The sequence below is a fragment of the Saccharomyces paradoxus genome, chromosome X (assembly GCF_002079055.1).
Source record: "Saccharomyces paradoxus chromosome X, complete sequence".
Taxonomy (NCBI): domain Eukaryota; kingdom Fungi; phylum Ascomycota; class Saccharomycetes; order Saccharomycetales; family Saccharomycetaceae; genus Saccharomyces; species Saccharomyces paradoxus.
In genome coordinates this window covers 504,734-526,473 of record NC_047496.1, presented here as the reverse complement: position 1 = coordinate 526,473, position 21,740 = coordinate 504,734, and the positions used below count along the sequence as shown (strand labels likewise).

Genomic DNA, 21,740 nt, shown 5'->3' with positions numbered 1-21,740 from the left:
GATTGTGGCCCAGGTGGAAAGTACATAGGCGACATTTGATAAGGTGTATACGGAATCATAGATGGGTGTCCGTAAAATGACCAACCAGATGGATTGGCTTGGTTTTGGGTCATCATGCACTGCTGTGGGTACGGCCCATTCTGTGGTGAATGTGACTGAGCAGTTTGAGGAGAGGCATGATGGGGGTTCTCTGGAACAGCTGATGAAGCAGGTGTTGTTGTCTGTTGAGAGTTAGCCTTAGTGGAAGCCTTATCATATTCTTGAATTTTGGAAGCTGAAACGTCTAACGGATCTTGATTTGTGTGGACTTCCTTAGAAGTAACCGAAGCACAGGCGCTACCATGAGAATTGTGTGGGTAATTAGATAATTGTTGGGATTCCATTGTTACTAAAGGCTATAATATTAGGTATATAGAATATACTAGAAGTTCTCCTCCAGGATATAGGAATCCACAAAAGGGAATCGATAGTTCTACATAGTGTTATTATTTTATCTTCTTTCTTTTTATATGTTGTTATTCATTATCCTATTACATTATCAATCCTTGCATTTCAGCTTCCATTAGATTGGATGACTGTTTCTCAATCTTTATGTCATCCTCTTGCACCGCATATTATAATATACTATTAAATAGATGATATTAGAATTTCATTCCAACATATTTAGCATTATATCGTAACATGCGGTGCAAGAGAATGGCATAAAGATTGAGAAACAGTCATCCAATCTAATGGAAGCTGAAATGCAAGGATTGATAATGTAATAGGATAATGAATGACAACGTATAAAAGGAAAGAAGATAAGGTAATAACACTATATAAAAACTATCGATTCCCTTTTGTGGATTCCTATATCCTCGAGGAGAACTTCTAGTATATTCTATATACTTAATATTATAGCCTTTAGTAACAATGGAATCCCAACAATTATCTAATTATTCACCCAATTCTCAAATTAAATGAGCAAACTCCATTCTAAAAACTCACGCACCGTAAATTCATTCTCGCTCCATTCCGAACTCTTCTTCAACCAGACCGTCAAAAGAGTTTTGAAAGAGACTTTTATATGGGCTGCATTGTTTGCGTTAGAAACGGGCACTAATTCTAATATATGAAAATAGTTTTACAAAAGATGTATTATTTTGTCAGAAACATGCTGACAACTATTTCTTATTACGTCTATCTAATTTTATGAAATATGCAAAGGGTTTTTGCCTGCCTATTAAGTATAAAAGAATGCACGATCTTCATCTTCTAGCAAACCTTTCCTCGGAAGATCAGCTTCCCTGAAGTACGCCTTCATTGGAGTATAAATCCTTTCATTATCATTTGAAGCAGCGTTCAAATTCATCAAACCGCTTGTCTGTAAGCGAGGTGGTCTAGGTCTACTACTGTTACTATTCAATTTTTGGAGGTTGTTACTCGTATTTGGTATTGAATCTAATGGCTGACGAAATTCCGTAGAAGTTGTAGATTTTAATAACCTAGTAGTAAAGGGTATTTGGTTAAAATTTCCAGAGGAAGACAAATCCTCATACTTCGGAGTATCTACAACGCTTCTTTTTTGCGTTTTTGTTTTCTCTATATTATTGCCATTGTAGCTATTGATATATGGTGAGTCTAAAATTGCAGAAAATCTAGTGGCATATTGTGGATTGGAATTATCGACAAACGATTCCATTGTTTCTGTTTTTTTCATTGTGGAAATAGGCCCACATGCATCTTGACTTATACATTCAGGCCTTCTCTCTATTAGTTCAATCGTAGAATCGTTATTAGAGGTGTATGATGTATCATTAAAAGACGACTCGACTGTATTTTCAACTTCTTTAAAGTCATCAAAAGTCTGGGATTCGAGTAGGCCTGTCTTATAAATTGTGTTATCATTTTCCTTTTTCCTTTGTCTTTCAACAAGTTCATCAACATTCTCGCTGACGGTAACACAAATATATTCACGCAACCCGCTGTATTGCTGGTCATTGATTATTTTATAATAGACAAAAATCGAGCAAACGATAGCAAGCAAGAACTTGAAAACAAATAAAGCCCAAATGATGAACGAAAACAGCATGAGCGACAATATCACTGCTTCTTCATGATTAGTCTGACCAATGTTCTTTATTTTGTTGATTAAGCCAGTAAATGATTCCAGGTCGCCTAGATCCTCGTTTTTATTCACTGTCACGAGAACTGACCATAGTGTAAGACCATTGATAACTTGCCTTGGAGTATCCGTGAAAATTAACCTGATACAATCTTTTAGTTGGAAAAAAGTAAAAAAAGTCATTTTTTGTCGAAAACCTTTTCGTTCGATCATATTATAAACACAAAACTTGGAATAATTGAGCACTGAATTTAGGTTTCTGGAAAAATTGTTGACATAAGTCAATGAGATATTTCCCGTTCTGTAAATCCTCATCCCTGCTATAGCCTCCCATATCAATAGTACAATGGATGCTAAAATACAGCCACTAAACAACCATTTGGATATTTTGAAAGATAAGTATGGCTTGATGATGTTATTTGACCAGGAGTTGAATGCCAATAATTTAATACATGTGTAAACGTCAGAAACAAAAAGAGCCACTTTCAATCCATTCCACCCAACTACACCTATTAGATAATTTAAAACAGTTTTAAACTTGTGGTTTCGGAATAATTCAATGTTTAGGTCAGCGAAAGTCTTAGAATTAATGGAGTACTTCCAATCATGGTTAAACATTTTCGATTTTCTGTTCCCACTGGTTTAAGTAATCATGAAATGTTCGGAGTGTTCGCTAAACAATTCATAAAGATCCGTTTTATTAATCACCAAGTGCTCTTCTTTCAGGAATGCTGGTGTGTCCCTGATGGTCTAGTTTCATATGAAACATCTATTCGAATTTTCTGCAACATTTCTTTTTCTATCAAGCGCGAAATGCGGCCAAAAAGTTGACACGATTTAAAATTCTAATTTTGGAATGCAAGATAAATGTATTCAAGATAACGGTAAAAGAACAGTCATAAGAGGACAAAAGGGCTAATCTTTTGTTGAATTAATTACCATGTTCCTAATTTCGTACATGTAGGATTTTCTCTTACTACTAACTGTACTTTCATCCATGATAGTTTCTTCATCAACACTGATAATGGTCTCATCTTGCGGTATAAACCATGGGGCCAATTTTTTGCACCACCTGTTCTCCTCGTGGTAAAATTTTTCTAATGCCCTTGAACTCAAATGGAAAGTGGAATTTAGTTCTGGACCATTTGTTGTACTGTTAAGTGTTCTCATTGAATGGTATTTACGGAGTCTTGCTTGAGCGGCCGTACTTTGATAACCGCCAATATTGTCATTTGAAGGAAATGGTGGGTTAACTTGGCTTTGAGAACGCAAAAATGGTGAGGAGCTGCGTTTTTTCATGGTTTTGCCAACCGGTGGTAAGTTTATCTCAGGAATGCCTGCAAAAGGGTCTGGTTCTTCCTCTGAAAAGCTAACCCATCTTAAGTTTTGTTCGTCCAGAATCATGTTCCCAACGACCTTTTGATTCCTCGAAGTAGCTCTTGAATGCTGTAGATCAGAGTATTTTTGCTTCTTAAAATCAGCGTCTCGTTGCAGCTTGTTTTTTATCAACAGAGCCTTCTTGTTCGCTGTATCCACATCGCTAAATTTGTTCAAAACATTTTCATTTCCTTCCCACTTCATAGTCTTCGGGTTATATATCATGGAACCCTTCTTCATTGGAGTATTATGATCAATTTGCTGTTTTATGGTTTTAATTTTAGCTGGGCCGTTGAGTTGAACATTTTGATTGAAATAGTGTCTTATTGGCCGTTTTTCTCTAAAAGAGTCCAGTTCCTGCTGGGTATTCCATTCTCGTTGTCGCCTATGAAGACCCGGAGTTAATAATTCGTCGTGTTTTACTATATCATATTGTGCAGGCGATATCTTTAATGGCAAAGATGAGGAGGACTTTTTTTGTAAGAAAGGGGGTTGCTCGGCGCTCCTTTTATCGTTCGAAGAAATCGTTTCATCAATTGCTTCACCCTTCAGCCCTTCAAATCCTGTTAGAAAGTCACCTTCATCATCAGAACTGAATTTCGCCAGAATTGTGTCTTGCGTATGATCATCATTTTTGTAGCCAAATATTCGCTGTTCATCTCTGTCGTGCTCCTCATCGTCTTCTTCTTCTCTAATCGCTGGATTGACTAAAGCTAGGTTTGGCATAGATTTCTTAAACCTTACAGAATTACTGGTCCTTAAGTTTCTTGAAGTTACGCTATTCGATAGTTTTCTTTTTGGTTTCAACTCCATCATTGATCTAGGTTGCTTCAGCCTTGGTCTATCTTCAAAACTCAGTTTTCTATCAAACTCTTCTGCGAAAACATCGTTCTTGAAAGAAGCAGTCCCACACCTGTTTCTCAAATGAAAATTCGTTTTAATAGCATCGTCAAAATCATCCTTTTTGTTTTGAAATTCCTGGAAGTCGTTTAAAAACTCATCATCCTGGTCTACTTCCATATCTTGATCATCGTCAGCTTGCTTATTAGACCAGAACGCACCAGCACTGTTAGAAAAAACCGTGCCAGTGTCAGACGTACCTACTGAGGACGGAGTCGGTATATAAGTTGATGTACCCAATGGTGGCGCATTTTTTTCTAATGTCAATGTTTCATGGGATTGAAATCGAGGTAGCGTTGTATTCAGTTCTTCGAAAGAGGTTTCCGGCTCCTCTAAACCCGTTAGCGTGAGAGGCCTGATTGACATGGCTTACAAAAGTCCCCGCTATTAGAAAAGCTTCCGAACGTTTTTCTTTCTACCCTTCCTCGCTGATTTTTTTCTTTTATGTACCTAAACATATGAGTTTACATTTTTTTTTGTCATTATTATTTGTTTATTATTCGCGAGATGCCATAAAACCCCGTCAATAGAAAACAATGGCTACATTAAAAGATTCCGGGAAAATAGGAAGAAAACAGCTGTTGAGTTTTCCTTCTCTGCGTAGTGCCCGTCTTATATGGTTCTATTTTCTTATATACTGTCACTTTGCCTCCCTATCAATGTAAGTCCAGGCCTCGTTGTGGCCTTTTCAGTGACCAAATTATCTCCGAAAACATCAATTACAGTTAAATTCGGATTTTGCTCACCCAACATTTGAATCACCGAGTCATCCACACAGCGCACAAAACCAAGATCTAAATATGTCAAATTAGGACAGGCAAGTGCCACAAATGCTTCCGTAGTTAGCTCTTTTAAGGAATTGAGACTTAGGCTTCTCAGACTATCTTTTGCTCCGTTAAGTAATAGCTCTATGATTGCCATATCACCCAATTGTAAACACCTCCTAAAGCTGCATTCCATTAGATTATTTAGTTCTACTTTGCTGAAAAAGTACGCCAGTGAATCTGTAGTTATTTGATCTGATTCTTCCAAGCTCAATACCTCCAATGGACATTTCTCGGGCGTGAATGCAGTTAGGCCATTGATTATCATTGAATCTGTCAAATCAATACAGCCATTCAAAACCAATTTACGTAACGTGCGCCCAATTTGGCCTAGCAGATTTATGATAATTTCATCGTTAACATCTTCTTCATTGAATGGGTATTCAATACAGAGACAGTGAAAGTTATCGTTGACTAGATACTGCGGTAGTAAAGCGTAGTTTGACACGGAATCTAGTCTGGATAACCCTAAAGAAACTAAGGTAGAACCGCAATTGATTAATAAATTGGAGAATGATTTATCAGTGAAGCGGTGCGTATTAGAAATATGGAACTCTTCTAATCTATCTTTCATAATTGTAAAGAACTTTTCCCACGTGTCCTCGTTGATCAGAAATGGTCCATCCAAATTTAGTGATTTCAACTTCGGTAACTTTTCAGCAATGTAAAGTAATGATTCATTGTTTAGTTGCCCACACATTTGTAAGGATAATTCGGTGAGATGTGGTGAAAAAATGGCCAGCGTTTTGTAGCCATCAAATGAAACTTTAGAACAGTCACTGAAAGTTAACTTTGTTAGATCTGTCTTCAAGAAAAGTTGCAGAGTATGATCATTCAGGGCTCTATTCTTCGATAATGCTTTTGCCAAATTATTCAAGTTAGCAGTCGATACACCACCAAGGACATCTCTCAATTTGTTAAACACCAACTTCGATGATTCATCGGCCTCTTTTTGCCACTTGGAGATATTTTCACTAATTTTCGTAATACAAAGACTTTGTAAGCTAGATACTTTATTGACGCGTCTGTCCAACAGATCAGCGGCTCTTTTACGCCTTCTACGACGACTTTGGATAATCTTTGCAGTATTCTGCCTTTTTTTAGCCAATGATTCCCGGTTATTAGCCGTACTTAAACTGACTGGTGTGTCAGACACGCGGCTAGTTTCATATTCTTCTTCATCACTATCGGCAGGTACTAATTTCATCCTAGCATCATAAGAGACCTGGGCTGTTTCTGTGTCGGTGCCACTGCCTGTTCCAATGTCATCAATTTCTTCTTCTTCAACTACTGGAGATACCTGCGCTGTTAAGCCATCGTCCTCCGAATTACCTTTTTTTTCATCCGTTGCATCCTCATGCTTCTTGGACTGTCGTTGGTACCATTTTTGTTTGATATTTTCAGCACTGATCCCTTCTTCTCTCAAGAATTGAGTCAATGCAGAATTTGGTCCCTTAACTTCATTTTCGCCACCTCTTTTTGGTCTGTTTCTACTGCGATACATTTTTTACTAACTCGTGATTTCTAAATATGGACCCCTATACAGACACTTCAGGGCTATTTTGGGACTGCTTGGCTTGGTTCACTAAGTTCGGTTCAATCCTATATAGTACTTTTGCTTCCTTAATTAACAACATCTCTCTTTTCCGAAAAATGAAGTATGAAGAAAAAAATAAATGCGCAAGCCCGGAATCGAACCGGGGGCCCAACGATGGCAACGTTGGATTTTACCACTAAACCACTTGCGCCAATTATTTGTTGGATGATCAATCTTTAAACAAATCATATATACCATTATTAACATTACCATTATGATAACATCACCCAATGTACAAGATCACATAAGGTATGAGGAACTGTCATCCAATTTGATAGAAGTTGGATCGCAAGTATTAATAATCTAATATGATAAGGATGGTAACGCTTTAACCTGAAGATAAAATTATTGTGTAGAATAATCGATTCCCTTTTGTGGATTCCAAGATCCTCGAGGAGAACTTCTGGTACATTTTGCACACCTAATACTATAACCTTTGCCAGCAAGACGAATTCTTCATTTCACGAAACTCCGCAGAAAAAAACTTCGTACGTTGCTGAAGGGAGCAAAACCATCTGATCCTATCGCATTAATTATCCAAATGCAAAGGACGCTGAAAAAAATTCTTCTATCTACCTATAAATTCTCAGTACAATTTTGCTATGTTGTCCGCAGCTGTTTTGCCGAAGACGACACACTCTAACAAACTAGATCCTCCCAATCTGTTGGCTCCATGAACGCCACCTGAAACTTCACCAGCAGCAAATATGCCATTGGATAGAACGCTTTCCGAATTTTTCTTCAATACCTGAGAGTTCTCATTAATCTTTACACCGCCCATGGTGAAATGAACAACTGGTGTAATCTCACCAACATAAAGAGCTGCTTCAGTCGAAATATCGTTATCAAAGGCATTGATAATCAATGGCCTATCAAACGTGTCCCTAGTGTTAACATCGGAATAACTCTTCAGTTCATTAACTAGTTCAGAAGCTGTAGTTTGTAGGTCATACTGTTGGATCAAGTCGTTAATTGACAATTTCTTGATCAAGTTTTTGGACATGTAAAAATTCATATTGTTTGTATAGTTCTCGTAGACTTTGTCGCTCATTATCAAAAGAGCTCTATTATCATTTTTTGGGCACTTGGACTGTATTTCCATAGTCACTGCATCTCTGGTGCTCAATTCATTTGTAAATCTTCGTCCGGTGATGGGATGCAATAAGATGCCACCTAAACCTCTCAATGCTTCTGCAGCCAAAAACTTCCAGTTATTTTCACGGTCATTTGGATCTATAAAGCCAGTCGGGTGTACCTGCACTTGATCCATATCAATCAATTCAGCACCTAACTTTGAAAGAATCTTTTGTCCATCCCCCGTCGTCTGCTTGCCATTAGTAGTCGGCAAGTGGACTAAATCTGGTGAGTACTCTCTCAGCATTTCCTTAGAGTAACCGAATCCACCTGAACAAAACACGACGTGGTGTGATTTCAGGATTTGGCGGCTTCCGTTTTCGTCCAAATACACTACACCAGTAACATGACCATGATTATCCAGCTCAATATCGACTACTTTACTGTTTAGCATAATCTGCACAAGATTAGAATCTTTGGAGTAAATATCCTTTAGCCTTTTCGATAGTGCTTGCACAATTTCAAATCCTGGTGGTAATTTGCCAGAAGATCTATGGGTCCTTGGAACAGAGTGACCGCCCAATTGCGCAAGGAGGTCTAGTTTCAAGTCGAATTCTGTTTGCAACCACTTGATAGCACTCTTGGATTCCTTAGTCAACTTGTCCATTAGTGATGGAACTCCTTTGTCCTTTGCAGAATGCAGAGTATCCTTCAAAAACAATTCAGGAGTGTCCATTACCTTTAAATTTTGTTGAGTGTCTGTGTGAGCACCATTAATACCACTAGAGGCCTTTATAGAGTTTCCACCGATAGAAGTGGCCTTATCCAAAAGCACCACGGGGATTTTGTATTTGCTAATCAGACGATTGCTCGTGGTTAGGCCTGCTAGCCCAGAGCCTATGACTACCACCGGCTGTTTCATTGACATTTGATCTGTGCCACTTAATATTCTTTTCAAAACTATTATCAATACGAATATTGATACGTAAATGAAAACCCTTCTGACAGACCTAATCATTTTCCTTGGCCTCGGGACGATATAGAATTATTAAGGTATGCCCTACTATAAATCTTTCCCTTTTAGGCGGGTTTGCTTTAAATCTGGATTTCTAAGCTGAGGATTTTCTCGCTAATACTTTTTTTCTCAAGTAGCTCGTAAAGAGACAACGAGAAAACACTGGCATATAAACCTGTATGGACTATAAAAGAAGGCTTGAGTGTATGATATGCATTTTTATTAGTGTACGTTATTTAATCTTTATAGTCTACTTATCCATGAGAAGGAGTTCTTGCCTTTGCAAACTAATACTATGAAAGAAATACGCTCAATAATGAACGAGATGATATAGCTTAAGTCAAAAAAAATTGAGCCTGGATCACCACTTAACGCCTTGTATACATTTCAGCTGCATATAAAATAATGATAATTGTGACGGTCTTTAAGGTGATGCTTGCTCTCAAGAATCCTCCACAGTTAGAGGTTAAGTTCCTCCATCAGTTTCTTCTTTCTTCTCTGCACTAACCAATGCTCCATATCAGCCAACGTTGGTACATGAATTTCTTGTGTCTGCCATGCCCTTTCTTCTCCATTCTCATTCACAGGCACATTATAATGTGCTTTCAAAATGGGTGTCCAGTTGGTCTCAAATTCGGTTAGAACGGCTGTGACTTTACCGTGGTAATAAAAATCGTTTTTGTTCTTCGGTATGCGCTTGATATTTACGGAATTCACATCATTTTGCTTTTGAGACTGTTTGAGCCATTCTTGCACTTCGGGCAATTCCAGGGCTCTTCCGAAATATCTCTTACCATTTATCAGCTTCCCCGAATTTGCTAGCACATGACTGTCCTCTAATGTTTTTCTCTTGGTTCTTTTTTCCATAAGTGTATGGTCAATGTGCCACTGCCATCTCTTCCATTCTTTAAAAAGATTATTCAGTTCGTCGTTAAGTTCGGTAATCTGCACTTCATTCAAAGAAGGATCATATATTCTTGTACTTTTTTGTTTTATCTCCTTGCTTACCTGTCGTTTCCATTCATTGGCCTCTTTTATAGATTTTACCTTGGACACGTTCTTGGGCCTCTTGTAACGTGAATAATCTTTATATCCACTTGCGGACTCTGCCTGCTGCTCTTGAAATCGTACGAGGACCGAGTTAGCCTTATCTACATTTCTACTCATTTTGAATCCACACGCTCCTGATAACTGATGTGGTTTGCTACTTTTCAGTATTTCAGTGTGACACTTTTATTTGCTCTTTTATGTTTTCTGAAACTATTTCACCGCACTACGCAAAGATAACGAAAAAAAAAAGGTATAATAGGGAAAATGATTATTGACATCGTGATCGTAAGCCAAAAATATGAACAATAGACCCGCCAAGAGAATAGAGTAAAGGCTCTTGAGATGAAGGAGAATGACATGAATAATGGCGTTGATAAATGGGTAGCTGAGGAGGATGGTCGAAACGATCACCATAACAATAGTAACTTGATGAAAAAAGCCATGATGAACAATGAGCAAATTGACAGGACACAGGATATCGATAATGCTAAAGAGATGTTGAGGAAGATATCAAGTGAAAGCTGCTCGCGCAGAAACTCCCTGTTGAACAAGGATTCACCCCTCGCGAACGGCAATGTGGGTAGTGGCGGTGGTACAAGCATTAATGGCACGAGAGGAAGTTCCAAGAGTAGCAATACACATTTCCAGTATGCCTCCACGGCGTATGGTGTAAGAATGTTGAGCAAAGACATTTCCAACACCAAGGTGGAGCTCGATGTGGAAAATTTAATGATTGTTACGAAACTCAATGATGTGTCACTTTATTTCTTAACGAGAGAATTGGTGGAATGGGTATTGGTACATTTCCCCCGTGTGACTGTTTATGTGGATTCTGAGCTGAAAAATAGCAAAAAATTTGCCGCTGGTGAACTATGTGAAGACAGTAAATGTAGAGAATCAAGGATCAAGTACTGGACAAAGGATTTCATCAGGGAACATGACGTTTTCTTCGATTTAGTGGTGACTTTGGGTGGTGATGGTACTGTGCTTTTTGTAAGCTCCATTTTTCAAAGGCACGTGCCACCCGTTATGTCGTTTTCGTTAGGATCTCTAGGATTTTTAACAAACTTTAAATTTGAACACTTCAGGGAAGATTTACCCCGGATTATGAATCACAAAATCAAGACAAATTTACGGTTAAGATTGGAATGCACCATTTATCGTAGACACCGCCCTGAAGTAGACCCAAGCACGGGGAAGAAAATATGCGTGGTGGAAAAACTAAGCACACACCACATTTTGAACGAAGTAACTATTGATCGTGGTCCGAGTCCTTTCCTGTCTATGTTAGAATTGTACGGTGACGGCTCATTAATGACCGTTGCGCAGGCTGATGGGCTGATTGCTGCTACCCCAACGGGATCTACGGCCTATTCTTTGAGTGCCGGGGGGTCATTGGTATGCCCAACCGTTAATGCAATTGCATTAACGCCCATTTGTCCACATGCATTGAGTTTTAGGCCTATAATCCTGCCAGAGAGCATAAACCTAAAAGTAAAAGTTTCGATGAAGTCAAGGGCTCCAGCATGGGCGGCATTTGATGGTAAAGATAGAATCGAACTGCAAAAAGGTGATTTCATAACAATATGCGCTAGCCCATATGCTTTCCCCACTGTGGAAGCCTCACCTGATGAGTTTATTAACAGTATCAGTCGACAGCTGAACTGGAACGTGAGGGAACAACAAAAGTCCTTCACGCATATTCTGTCCCAAAAAAATCAAGAAAAGTATGCACATGAGGCAAACAAAGTCAAAAATCAAGCGGAACCTTTGGAAGTGATAAGAGATAAACAGTCACTGAGAGCTGATGCCAGTAAGGAAAACAACAACGGGAGTGACGATGAAAGCGACGATGAGAGTGAAAACTGCGAAGCTTGCAAATTAAAGCCTTCCAGCGTCGCAAAACCCTCTCAGGCAAGGTTCTCAGTTTAACATACCATGCGTACATGCGTTTGAAAAAAAAAAAGGAAAACCTGAAAAATAAATAACGTTTTTAATACTAACATAACTATAAAAATAAATAGGGACCTAGACTTCGAGTTGTCTAACTCCTTCCTTTTCGATGAGAGCGGATGTGGGGGGAGGGCGTGAATGTAAGCGTGACACAACTAATTACATGGTATGGATAAAGGAAAAAGGGTCTGTTTACTCACAAGCTTTTTTCAAGTAGGTAATAAGGTCGTTTCTATCTTTTTCCTTCTTCAATCCGCCAAAGGCCATCTTGGTACCCGGAATATATTTCTTTGGGTTAGTCAAGTACTCGGACATGTTATTTTCGTCCCATAGCACATTCTTCTTGATGTTGGCATCTGTATATGAGTACCCTTCAGCTTGACCAGAGTGTCTTCCAAAGATACCGTGCAAGTTTGGACCAACCTTGTGTGGGCCACCTTTTTCCACTGTGTGGCATTGTAGACATCTAGTCTTGAAAAGTGTAGCACCTTTCTTAGCGGAACCGGCCTTGAATTCAGTCATTGTTACTTTGGTATGTGTGTGTCTATAGGATTATAATGCTTTACGCTGGAGAGATGTTAATGAACAAGAAAAAAATAGCTAAGAAAGAAGAAAACAAGAATATTATATACGCACAGAGCCCATGCATGCTACATGCTCGTGTCCTGTCGCACGTATATATATACGCCCATATGTGTCAGCACCAAAGTCGCCTGGCCATCCACGCTATATATACACGCCTGGCGGATCTGCTCGAGGATTGCCCACGCGTGGGCTTGATCCACCAACCAACGCTCGCCAAATGAGCTGGCGCTTTCGCCTTCTGTCACCGTCCGTAAACCCCGGCCAAATTGGCCGGAAAGATCGGTGAATAAACTTTTGATCTTCTCCCGGAGGTTTTCGATCCAGGTGAAAAATTTATACGCTAAAATTGTTACCCTGTATCATACTTGACGATATCGTATCTCACGAAAATGAAGATCCTTTTTTTTTTTTTCAAAAAAATTTTCATTTTTTTTTTCACATTTTTTTGTTTTGCTTTTTTTTTTTTTCCCTTGTTCACCTTTTTTTTCAGTTTACATCGTTCTGCATTCTTTTCTGTGTTTTTTTTTTTTTCGTTTTTTCCATTGTTCGTTCGTTGCCTGTTTTCCTTGCCCTATTGTTCTCGAGCCTAAAAATTTTTTTCCTTTCCTGCTTTCCTTTCTTCGTTCAAAGTTTCCTATTCCATTGTTTTCTTGGTGAACTCATTGTTCTCGGAACTCAGATATATTCAGCTCAGTTTAGTGTACTTCAATTGACTTTTTTCTTGCAATTTCAACTTGTCTTTTAAACTTGTTCTTCTTTTAATCTTATTCTATGCTTTAGTTCCCTTATCTGATTCCTACTTCTTGCCTAGCAAAAGAGAAAACATACACATATTTCACTCATATACAAAAACATGTCTGACGAAGAACACACCTTTGAAAATGCTGACGCTGGTGCCTCCGCCACCTATCCAATGCAATGTTCTGCTTTGAGAAAGAACGGTTTCGTTGTCATCAAGGGTAGACCATGTAAGATTGTCGACATGTCCACTTCCAAGACCGGTAAGCATGGTCACGCCAAGGTCCATTTGGTTACTCTTGATATCTTCACTGGTAAGAAGTTGGAAGATTTGTCTCCATCTACTCACAACTTGGAAGTTCCATTTGTCAAGAGAAGCGAATACCAATTGTTGGATATTGATGACGGTTTCTTGTCCTTGATGACCATGGATGGTGAAACCAAGGACGATGTCAAGGCTCCAGAAGGTGAATTAGGTGACACCATGCAAGCTGCTTTCGATGAAGGTAAGGATTTGATGGTCACTATCATCTCTGCCATGGGTGAAGAGGCTGCCATCTCCTTCAAGGAAGCTCCAAGATCTGATTAGATATTTTAGATTTCTAAAACTTACAAGGAACGCCATGTTTTCTTTGGTCTAGAAGTCTTATTTATACATTTTATATAATATTATAATAATCATAATCATAATTATTCATCCCATCACCACCTGTTTCCGTTTCAGCCACCCAGGTTTCCCTCGTTATCGTTATCTATATGTTTTCTTACTAATTAGTGTCTGAAACAATAGTCATTTATAACGACATGTCGAACTTTTTTTTTGACGGATATTTTTCCCCTCATTACGTATTGAGAATGATTACTTTATCGTTGCCTTCTTTCAGTTCCTTTTTCTTTAACATAGTTGAAGGAACGTATGTATATACGCCAGAAAAACTTACACAGCGTCTTTTTGAGTTTTTTTTATGGGGAAGTTAAATAATAGGACTCCAGATATCATAAAGCATTACTTCTATGTGATCTTACACATAAATCGTTCTCAGTCCTTCTTGAGTTCGAGTAGAAACCTGAGAATGGGGTGAATAATTAGATGATGGTTGGGATTCCATTGTTAGTAAAGGCTATAATTGTAGGTATACAGAATATACTAGAAGTTCTCCTCGAGGATATAAGAATCCACAAAGGCGTCGATAATTCTACACAATAATATTATTATTTTTTCTTCCATTTTATATGTTGTCATTCATTATCCTATTACATTATCAATCCTTGCGTCTCAGCTTCCATTAAATTCTATGACTGTTTCTCAATATTTATGCCATCTTGTTACACCGCAGGTGATATTATACTACTAAATAGATGATGTTAAAGTTTCATTCCAACAAAACGTATACGAGGTGTACATTGGTATAGGATGAAAGCATTCAAATTGTTACCATAGAGGCTCATGTTACTATTACTTATCGCTCTTTCCAACAAAATACTACTCTAGTCAGGGGATATTCCTCTTACATAATGAAGTTAGCACATATATTACATCTTGCCTTACATAAGGCATGAATTAGAGGCAACTTGGCCGAGTGGTTAAGGCGAAAGATTAGAAATCTTTTGGGCTTTGCCCGCGCAGGTTCGAGTCCTGCAGTTGTCGTTATTTTTATTTTTCATATTTCGTATTTGCATAGGCAGTACCATCAACCTATGTTACCATCGCACGTGTCAAAATCAATCTTTTCTTACCCGTACATATACTTATTGTGCCTTATATCTAAATAACGTCTTCAATCTTGTTGTTTTGATTTGTGAATTTCCAAGAGCTTGGAAAATCTGATTTTGTCCAAGTTGTTCCACCTATAAACTTTTAACCCACCATCCACTTGATGAACAGATATGTCCATTGGTAAAATGCCTTGTAGCCCCGCCAAAATTTCACTTGCCTCCTTTGTACCGATAGGGTTGTTACTATCTTGTAAGCTGTCCACGACTAAGGAGCTTAGATATGTTTCCGTATAGGGCTGGCCCCACGTCAGCGAAAAGAGAATATCAAATACCTGAGTCATTTTCATTGCTAGAAACTGCTGGTAACGCCTTTGCCTTTGAGAAAGCAATGCAGCTGATCTTCTCTCTCTTTCACGCAGTCTGTCCATAAGGTTTGCCTGCGAATCAGGCATCTTTTCTTTGTACATGAAATTTTCCTTCGTATTCGCTAAATATCTCGAGTTACTCAGTGCATTAGTGTCGGAACTTTTCGTTTGCACTTTGCTGCTCGAAATGGTTTTGAGATTATTGCTCGATCTTCTTTTATTAATTCTGAAAATGGGTACGTCAATGATAATGTCATTTTTGGAAGCTACTACCTGTTGGTACCACGACTCTGCCCTTTCCACGAAGGCCAAAGTCCTAGACTTATTGGTCAACGTTGTTAAGTTGTCCTTTTTGGGTAGATTCATGGTCAGCTCCCCTCTAGAGTTCAATTCCACCACATATGCGTCAGACCAAATAGTCAGCAACTTCAAAATATCATCCTGCACTATTTTCCTTTTCATCATGCTGGACATCTGAGGTAACAAAACGTGGAGTTCCGGCGAAACCCCCGTGGATCTGGAGAGAGCATTTAAAGACAAAACTGTTTCGCAAACAGTGAATAGTTCCTTACAAAACTTCATTGAATCTTGCAATCTTAGAATACTAAGTTCTCGCGGGTAGTAATGCTGAGCTACTTTTGGGAAGGCCTTGATTTGTTCCTCTAACAGTTGATTGGCAATCGTACCCTCGCCTCCACCACCGATTGGCGTAGTTAGGGAAGGCCAGATGGTCAACGAAACAATGTTCGCACGAGGATCTATCTGTAGTGGCGAGGTAGTGTGCATGCCTTGGGACCAGCGGGCAAGTAAGGTCCCCGTGTGGAACAGAAGACAATCGGGCTCATCAATACTTATCCAAGAATTGTCTGTGGCCGCCATAGTCGATCGCTTGTATCTGATAGCCTTGGCACAGGGGAAGATGGTCAAAATGCCTGTCGGAAGGAAAGTAACGTAGTCCCTTTCAAACAGGTACTCGAAATCGTCGCCAGTGGGCAGCACGGTAGCACCCGCTTCCGCAGCATCATGTGTATTACCATTGTCATTAAAATATCGGGTCAGTTTGGTCGCATAGTGAGAACTACTGATACAGTCTTGCAATTCTGTGCTGGAAACCACGCTTTTTACGCACAGCTGAGCGAAAAACAAACCCAGTTTGAACAGCCTGCTATATATAGAGCACAGTGAATCATTCTCGCACTTCCGGTCGAAGTGCAATTGAGGATCAGTGTCGAATATGTACTGCTCCAGCCAAACATCATCTTCTAGCGGTAATGTGCCCGTAAAGTTCGCATCGAAGCCTTGGCTCGTGTCAGGCAGGTCCTTCATCGTAAGCCCCGCCAGCAGCGCATCAAGAACAGCTTTGTTAGCATAATTTTTCAACAAAAAGGTGTCATGCTGCAGTAAAACTGCCCTCACCACTGGCAACAGCTGCTCTTCGTCTGAAACTCTATTCAAATCTATCACAGGCACGCGTAACGGCTCCTTTTTCCTGTACTTCCCTGCACCACTCATATATTACGATACCACGTAGTTTGCTTCACTGTCATAACATAACCGCCTCAACCAGCATCCGTCTTATAAGCTCTTGTGCATCATCGCAATATACACTGTGCTAAAGCTAGTGCCTTCGATGCGCTGAATAATTATTTATCACTCATTACGGTACGATTTTCCATGGTCTTCGGCCCGGTTCTACCGCCCCCTGCCTCTTTTTCCGGCGACCGCTTACGGTGCGGTGTATAAAAACGAACGATCCAACGCCGGCTCGACGTCTGGGATCTTCTTGAATTCTTTGTTCCACGTTTGAAAACTGCATACGTTGTTGTCCTCCTCTGCCTGCTGTACATATCGACGCCCCTGCTGCTCACCAACCTTTGCCAGAGTGACAACTTTTGTATTTACGACCCATTTCATATAATTAAGACTACACAAATTTCATATTATACGCACCAAGATGCTTGCTGCCAAAAACATACTAAACAAGTCTAGCTTGTCCAGCTCTTTCCGTATTGCCACACGTTTGCAATCCACCAAGGTTCAAGGTTCCGTCATTGGTATCGATTTAGGTACTACAAATTCTGCGGTGGCTATTATGGAAGGTAAGGTTCCTAAAATTATTGAGAACGCCGAAGGTTCTAGAACTACCCCTTCTGTAGTGGCGTTCACTAAAGAGGGAGAGCGTTTGGTCGGTATTCCAGCCAAGCGTCAAGCCGTTGTGAACCCAGAAAATACCCTATTTGCTACCAAGCGTTTGATCGGTCGTCGTTTTGAAGACGCCGAGGTGCAAAGAGATATCAAACAAGTTCCATACAAGATTGTCAAGCACTCCAACGGGGATGCTTGGGTGGAAGCTAGAGGTCAAACTTACTCTCCAGCCCAGATCGGTGGGTTCGTCTTGAACAAGATGAAGGAGACTGCTGAGGCCTACTTGGGTAAGCCAGTTAAGAACGCTGTTGTCACCGTTCCTGCTTATTTCAACGACTCTCAAAGACAAGCTACCAAGGACGCAGGTCAAATTGTTGGTTTGAACGTTTTACGTGTCGTCAATGAACCAACTGCTGCTGCCTTGGCTTATGGTTTGGAAAAATCTGACTCTAAAGTCGTTGCCGTTTTCGATTTGGGTGGTGGTACTTTCGATATCTCCATCTTGGATATTGATAACGGTGTCTTCGAAGTCAAGTCCACTAACGGTGACACCCATTTGGGTGGTGAAGATTTCGACATCTATTTGCTGAGAGAAATTGTCTCCCGTTTCAAGACCGAAACTGGTATCGACTTGGAAAACGATCGTATGGCTATCCAAAGAATCAGAGAAGCTGCTGAAAAGGCTAAGATTGAGTTATCCTCGACCGTTTCCACTGAAATTAATCTGCCATTTATCACTGCTGACGCCTCCGGTCCAAAGCATATCAACATGAAGTTCTCCAGGGCTCAATTCGAGACTTTGACCGCTCCATTGGTTAAGAGAACTGTCGACCCAGTCAAAAAGGCTTTGAAAGACGCCGGTTTGGCCACTTCAGACATCTCTGAGGTCTTATTGGTCGGTGGTATGTCCAGAATGCCTAAGGTTGTCGAAACCGTCAAATCTCTGTTCGGTAAGGACCCATCCAAGGCTGTCAACCCAGATGAAGCTGTTGCCATTGGTGCTGCTGTGCAAGGTGCTGTTTTGTCTGGTGAGGTTACCGATGTCCTGCTATTGGATGTTACCCCATTGTCTCTAGGTATTGAAACTTTGGGTGGTGTTTTCACAAGATTGATTCCAAGAAATACTACTATTCCAACAAAGAAATCTCAAATCTTCTCCACCGCCGCCGCCGGTCAAACTTCTGTTGAAATCAGAGTTTTCCAAGGTGAAAGAGAATTGGTTAGAGACAACAAATTGATTGGTAACTTCACTTTAGCTGGTATCCCACCTGCTCCAAAGGGTGTACCACAAATCGAAGTCACTTTCGACATCGACGCCGATGGTATCATCAATGTTTCTGCTAGAGACAAAGCTACAAACAAGGACTCTTCTATCACTGTTGCCGGCTCTTCTGGTTTATCTGAAAACGAAATCGAACAAATGGTTAACGATGCTGAAAAATTCAAGTCTCAAGATGAAGCTAGAAAGCAAGCCATTGAAACTGCCAACAAGGCCGACCAATTGGCTAACGATACTGAAAACTCCTTGAAAGAATTCGAAGGTAAGGTTGACAAGGCTGAAGCCCAAAAGGTTAGGGATCAAATCACTACCTTGAAGGAATTAGTTGCTAGAGTACAAGGTGGTGAAGAAGTTAACGCTGAGGAATTGAAGGCTAAGACCGAAGAATTGCAAACTTCCTCGATGAAATTGTTTGAGCAATTGTACAAGAACGACTCTAACAACAACAACAGCAACAATGCCGAATCTGGTGAAACTAAGCAGTAAAAAGCAAACTCCTGTTAATAAATTACTACTACAATGTTAAACCAGAAGAATGACAACAAAAAACATAATAATAACTAACCAGTATTTCTGTTCCTTTATTTGTTAAGAACATTTATATACATAATATACACGCCACAAACATATATCATTTATATAAGTACTGTTTTCTCGTATTAAGCGGGAAAACCATGTATCTCTTGTAATTAGTTTGATCCTGTTCCATACTCAACTATACTTCTCAAATCATTAAAGTTATGTTGTGCCTCTTAGGTGGTTTTCACTCCACCACTACGGAAAACCGAGGAAAAAAAGAGTAGAGAAAAAACTAGAAAAGGGGAATCTATCATATATCGCACGCACACGTTTAATATCTATCGTATCTACCAATTCTAAAAGTAAGGAATACTAAGATACAAAATCCCAGACGGTCATGATGGACTTTAAAGTGTCACCATTGACAAAAATTATTTCTCTATCAGGGTTCCTCGCATTGGGGTTCCTTTTAGTCATTCTAAGCTGTGCATTATTCCATAACTACTACCCACTATTTGATATTTTGATCTTTTTACTAGCCCCAATACCAAACACAATTTTCAATACAGGAAATCAATACCGCACATCTGACTTCATGTCCGATTCATCGAACACAGGCCAAGACCTGGCTCACTTCCTAACAGGAATGCTGGTGACAAGCGGTGTGGCGCTCCCTGTTGTTTTCTACCATTGCCAATTGATCGGTCATCTGAGCTGTATTATGTGCATGACCGGTGGTCTTATCATATATTCTAGTATTGTTATCTTTAAGTGGTTTTTTAAAAAAGATTTTAACGAAGATGATTCCCTTTTTGGTTAATATATAACAACTGCACCACCCCCAAACAAACCAAGTCAACTAGATGTGTGAACGGTACATGGATATTATATAGTATGATACTCTACTTAAGGTGGAAATCTCAAACAGATTTCTGCTTTTTTCTTAGAACTACTTAGATATAATAGATTACATAAAAATACTTCCTGTCCTCCTTTCATTTCAAGAGTTCAAACAAAATTGACAGGTAATTTGCGTCTGTTGAATCGCCACATACCCTAAAGTCCTATTTAAAGTGCTCTATGAAGGGAAATGTTTATGCAATGTTCCTAGAATCATTCAGTGCTGCGATAATTGCTTCAGGAAAAGAAATGGGATTGCAAATGTTGGGACTTATCGCCAGTGGAAGGCAGTCCTTTTAATTTTTTTAACGTGACCTAGGATTTGTAGTCCAACTCGATATACTAAAAAAGCCCTCGTAGCCAACCGATGTGTATAAAGGCAATGTGTATAAGCGCCACATCAAGGTGTTTGATTCTACAAAAAAGCAAAAAGACTACAAAGTATGGAACTCAATAATAAGGCAACACATGCCAAGATGGGAGCGTATCTTAAGATGGTTGTCAAAAACCACTTTGAAAAATACCCTCGCTAATAGTGATGTTGATTATGACACCGACAATCATAGCTGAATCTTATTAGAATTAATAAGGGTGTGCTGAATTTATGGCATACTGCCCAGCACGGCTGCTTATTTTGCTTCATTAACTTATAAGGATAATGGACCAAACGGTATTTAGCAACGTACCAACTAACTGAGTACATATCTAGCGTTTTCACCAGTATTATACTCGCCTCCATTACTGGAGGTTTCACGGTAAGTGGTAGATTAGACACAAAAAAAAATAGGAGCTGATATTTTGGATGGTTTGCAATGGCAACGACAATTATATCCAATATAATGACACTGAGGGTACCATAACAGGCAGCCCATACCAGCGAGCCCTGGTATTCTGCTTGACACTACGTCGATGAATGCATTGAATTACAACATTTGGGGTCAACGAATATGTCGTACACAGCAAATGCATAACCATTTCCAAAAAATAGGCTTAACGAAGCGTGACTTGAAATAACATAAAGCATGTCCTTTAAATATGTAGTCGACATGGTAATTGGAACACACATAGATGAAAAGGCAGAACCGCATTTGCAGCACATGGTAAGTTATACAACTGCGCTACTGAAGGAAAGTGACCTCTTAAATTATCAATCCTTTCGCTTCAGCTTATTAAATTGAACGATAATTTAAATCTTTTTTTCTGATGATACTTTGTGGCATTTCACCAACGTATGCAAAACATTGAGAAATGAATGAGCTTTGAGATGATTGTTGGGATTCTATTGTTGGTAAAGGCCATAATATTATATACACAGAATACACTAGAAGTTCTCCTCGAGGATATAGGAATCCACAAAAGGGAATTGATAATTCTATAGGATAATATAATAGTAATATTGAGAATTATGTGGGTAATTAGATAATTGTTGGGATTCCATTGTTACTAAAGGCTATAATATTAGGTATATAGAATATACTAGAAGTTCTCCTCGAGGATCTAGGAATCCACAAAAGGGAATCGATAGTTCTACATAGTGTTATTATTTTATCTTCTTTCTTTTTATATGTTGTCATTCATTATCCTATTACATTATCAATC

The 21,740-nt window shown here is 39.3% G+C and overlaps 11 protein-coding genes and 2 non-coding genes across 13 annotated transcripts; 5 read left to right on the top strand and 8 right to left on the bottom strand.

Annotated features, from left to right (window-relative positions):
• Positions 1–1,222: 1,222 nt before the first annotated feature.
• KCH1 (Kch1p) lies at positions 1,223–2,722 on the bottom strand (the record flags this gene model as incomplete). Its single annotated transcript, XM_033911425.1, has 1 exon — positions 1,223–2,722. The coding sequence occupies one exon, from the start codon at positions 2,720–2,722 to the stop codon at positions 1,223–1,225; it is 1,500 nt and encodes a 499-aa protein (XP_033767316.1).
• Positions 2,723–3,019: 297 nt separating this feature from the next.
• On the bottom strand, positions 3,020–4,747 carry BFA1 (Bfa1p; the record flags this gene model as incomplete). Its single annotated transcript, XM_033911424.1, has 1 exon — positions 3,020–4,747. One exon carries the CDS (start codon positions 4,745–4,747, stop codon positions 3,020–3,022), a length of 1,728 nt encoding a protein of 575 aa, XP_033767315.1.
• Positions 4,748–5,011: 264 nt separating this feature from the next.
• On the bottom strand, positions 5,012–6,709 carry RAD7 (UV-damaged DNA-binding protein RAD7; the record flags this gene model as incomplete). The annotated part of the gene is made up of 1 exon (XM_033911423.1): positions 5,012–6,709. One exon carries the CDS (start codon positions 6,707–6,709, stop codon positions 5,012–5,014), a length of 1,698 nt encoding a protein of 565 aa, XP_033767314.1.
• A 173-nt stretch (positions 6,710–6,882) lies between these two features.
• Positions 6,883–6,953, bottom strand: SPAR_Jtrna20G. The gene has a single exon. It is a non-coding gene; the product is annotated as a tRNA-Gly (tRNA).
• A 435-nt stretch (positions 6,954–7,388) lies between these two features.
• OSM1 (fumarate reductase) lies at positions 7,389–8,894 on the bottom strand (the record flags this gene model as incomplete). Its single annotated transcript, XM_033911422.1, has 1 exon — positions 7,389–8,894. The coding sequence occupies one exon, from the start codon at positions 8,892–8,894 to the stop codon at positions 7,389–7,391; it is 1,506 nt and encodes a 501-aa protein (XP_033767313.1).
• Positions 8,895–9,350: 456 nt separating this feature from the next.
• ISY1 (Isy1p) lies at positions 9,351–10,058 on the bottom strand (the record flags this gene model as incomplete). The annotated part of the gene is made up of 1 exon (XM_033911421.1): positions 9,351–10,058. The coding sequence occupies one exon, from the start codon at positions 10,056–10,058 to the stop codon at positions 9,351–9,353; it is 708 nt and encodes a 235-aa protein (XP_033767312.1).
• Positions 10,059–10,283: 225 nt separating this feature from the next.
• On the top strand, positions 10,284–11,873 carry UTR1 (NADH/NAD(+) kinase; the record flags this gene model as incomplete). The annotated part of the gene is made up of 1 exon (XM_033911420.1): positions 10,284–11,873. One exon carries the CDS (start codon positions 10,284–10,286, stop codon positions 11,871–11,873), a length of 1,590 nt encoding a protein of 529 aa, XP_033767311.1.
• A 213-nt stretch (positions 11,874–12,086) lies between these two features.
• Positions 12,087–12,416, bottom strand: CYC1 (cytochrome c; the record flags this gene model as incomplete). Its single annotated transcript, XM_033911419.1, has 1 exon — positions 12,087–12,416. The coding sequence occupies one exon, from the start codon at positions 12,414–12,416 to the stop codon at positions 12,087–12,089; it is 330 nt and encodes a 109-aa protein (XP_033767310.1).
• Positions 12,417–13,332: 916 nt separating this feature from the next.
• Positions 13,333–13,806, top strand: ANB1 (translation elongation factor eIF-5A; the record flags this gene model as incomplete). The annotated part of the gene is made up of 1 exon (XM_033911418.1): positions 13,333–13,806. One exon carries the CDS (start codon positions 13,333–13,335, stop codon positions 13,804–13,806), a length of 474 nt encoding a protein of 157 aa, XP_033767309.1.
• Positions 13,807–14,783: 977 nt separating this feature from the next.
• Positions 14,784–14,865, top strand: SPAR_Jtrna19S. The gene has a single exon. It is a non-coding gene; the product is annotated as a tRNA-Ser (tRNA).
• A 130-nt stretch (positions 14,866–14,995) lies between these two features.
• On the bottom strand, positions 14,996–16,810 carry TAH11 (Tah11p; the record flags this gene model as incomplete). The annotated part of the gene is made up of 1 exon (XM_033911417.1): positions 14,996–16,810. The coding sequence occupies one exon, from the start codon at positions 16,808–16,810 to the stop codon at positions 14,996–14,998; it is 1,815 nt and encodes a 604-aa protein (XP_033767308.1).
• A 442-nt stretch (positions 16,811–17,252) lies between these two features.
• Positions 17,253–19,208, top strand: SSC1 (Hsp70 family ATPase SSC1; the record flags this gene model as incomplete). Its single annotated transcript, XM_033911416.1, has 1 exon — positions 17,253–19,208. One exon carries the CDS (start codon positions 17,253–17,255, stop codon positions 19,206–19,208), a length of 1,956 nt encoding a protein of 651 aa, XP_033767307.1.
• Positions 19,209–19,638: 430 nt separating this feature from the next.
• VPS55 (Vps55p) lies at positions 19,639–20,061 on the top strand (the record flags this gene model as incomplete). Its single annotated transcript, XM_033911415.1, has 1 exon — positions 19,639–20,061. The coding sequence occupies one exon, from the start codon at positions 19,639–19,641 to the stop codon at positions 20,059–20,061; it is 423 nt and encodes a 140-aa protein (XP_033767306.1).
• Between the last annotated feature and the right edge of the window lie 1,679 nt (positions 20,062–21,740).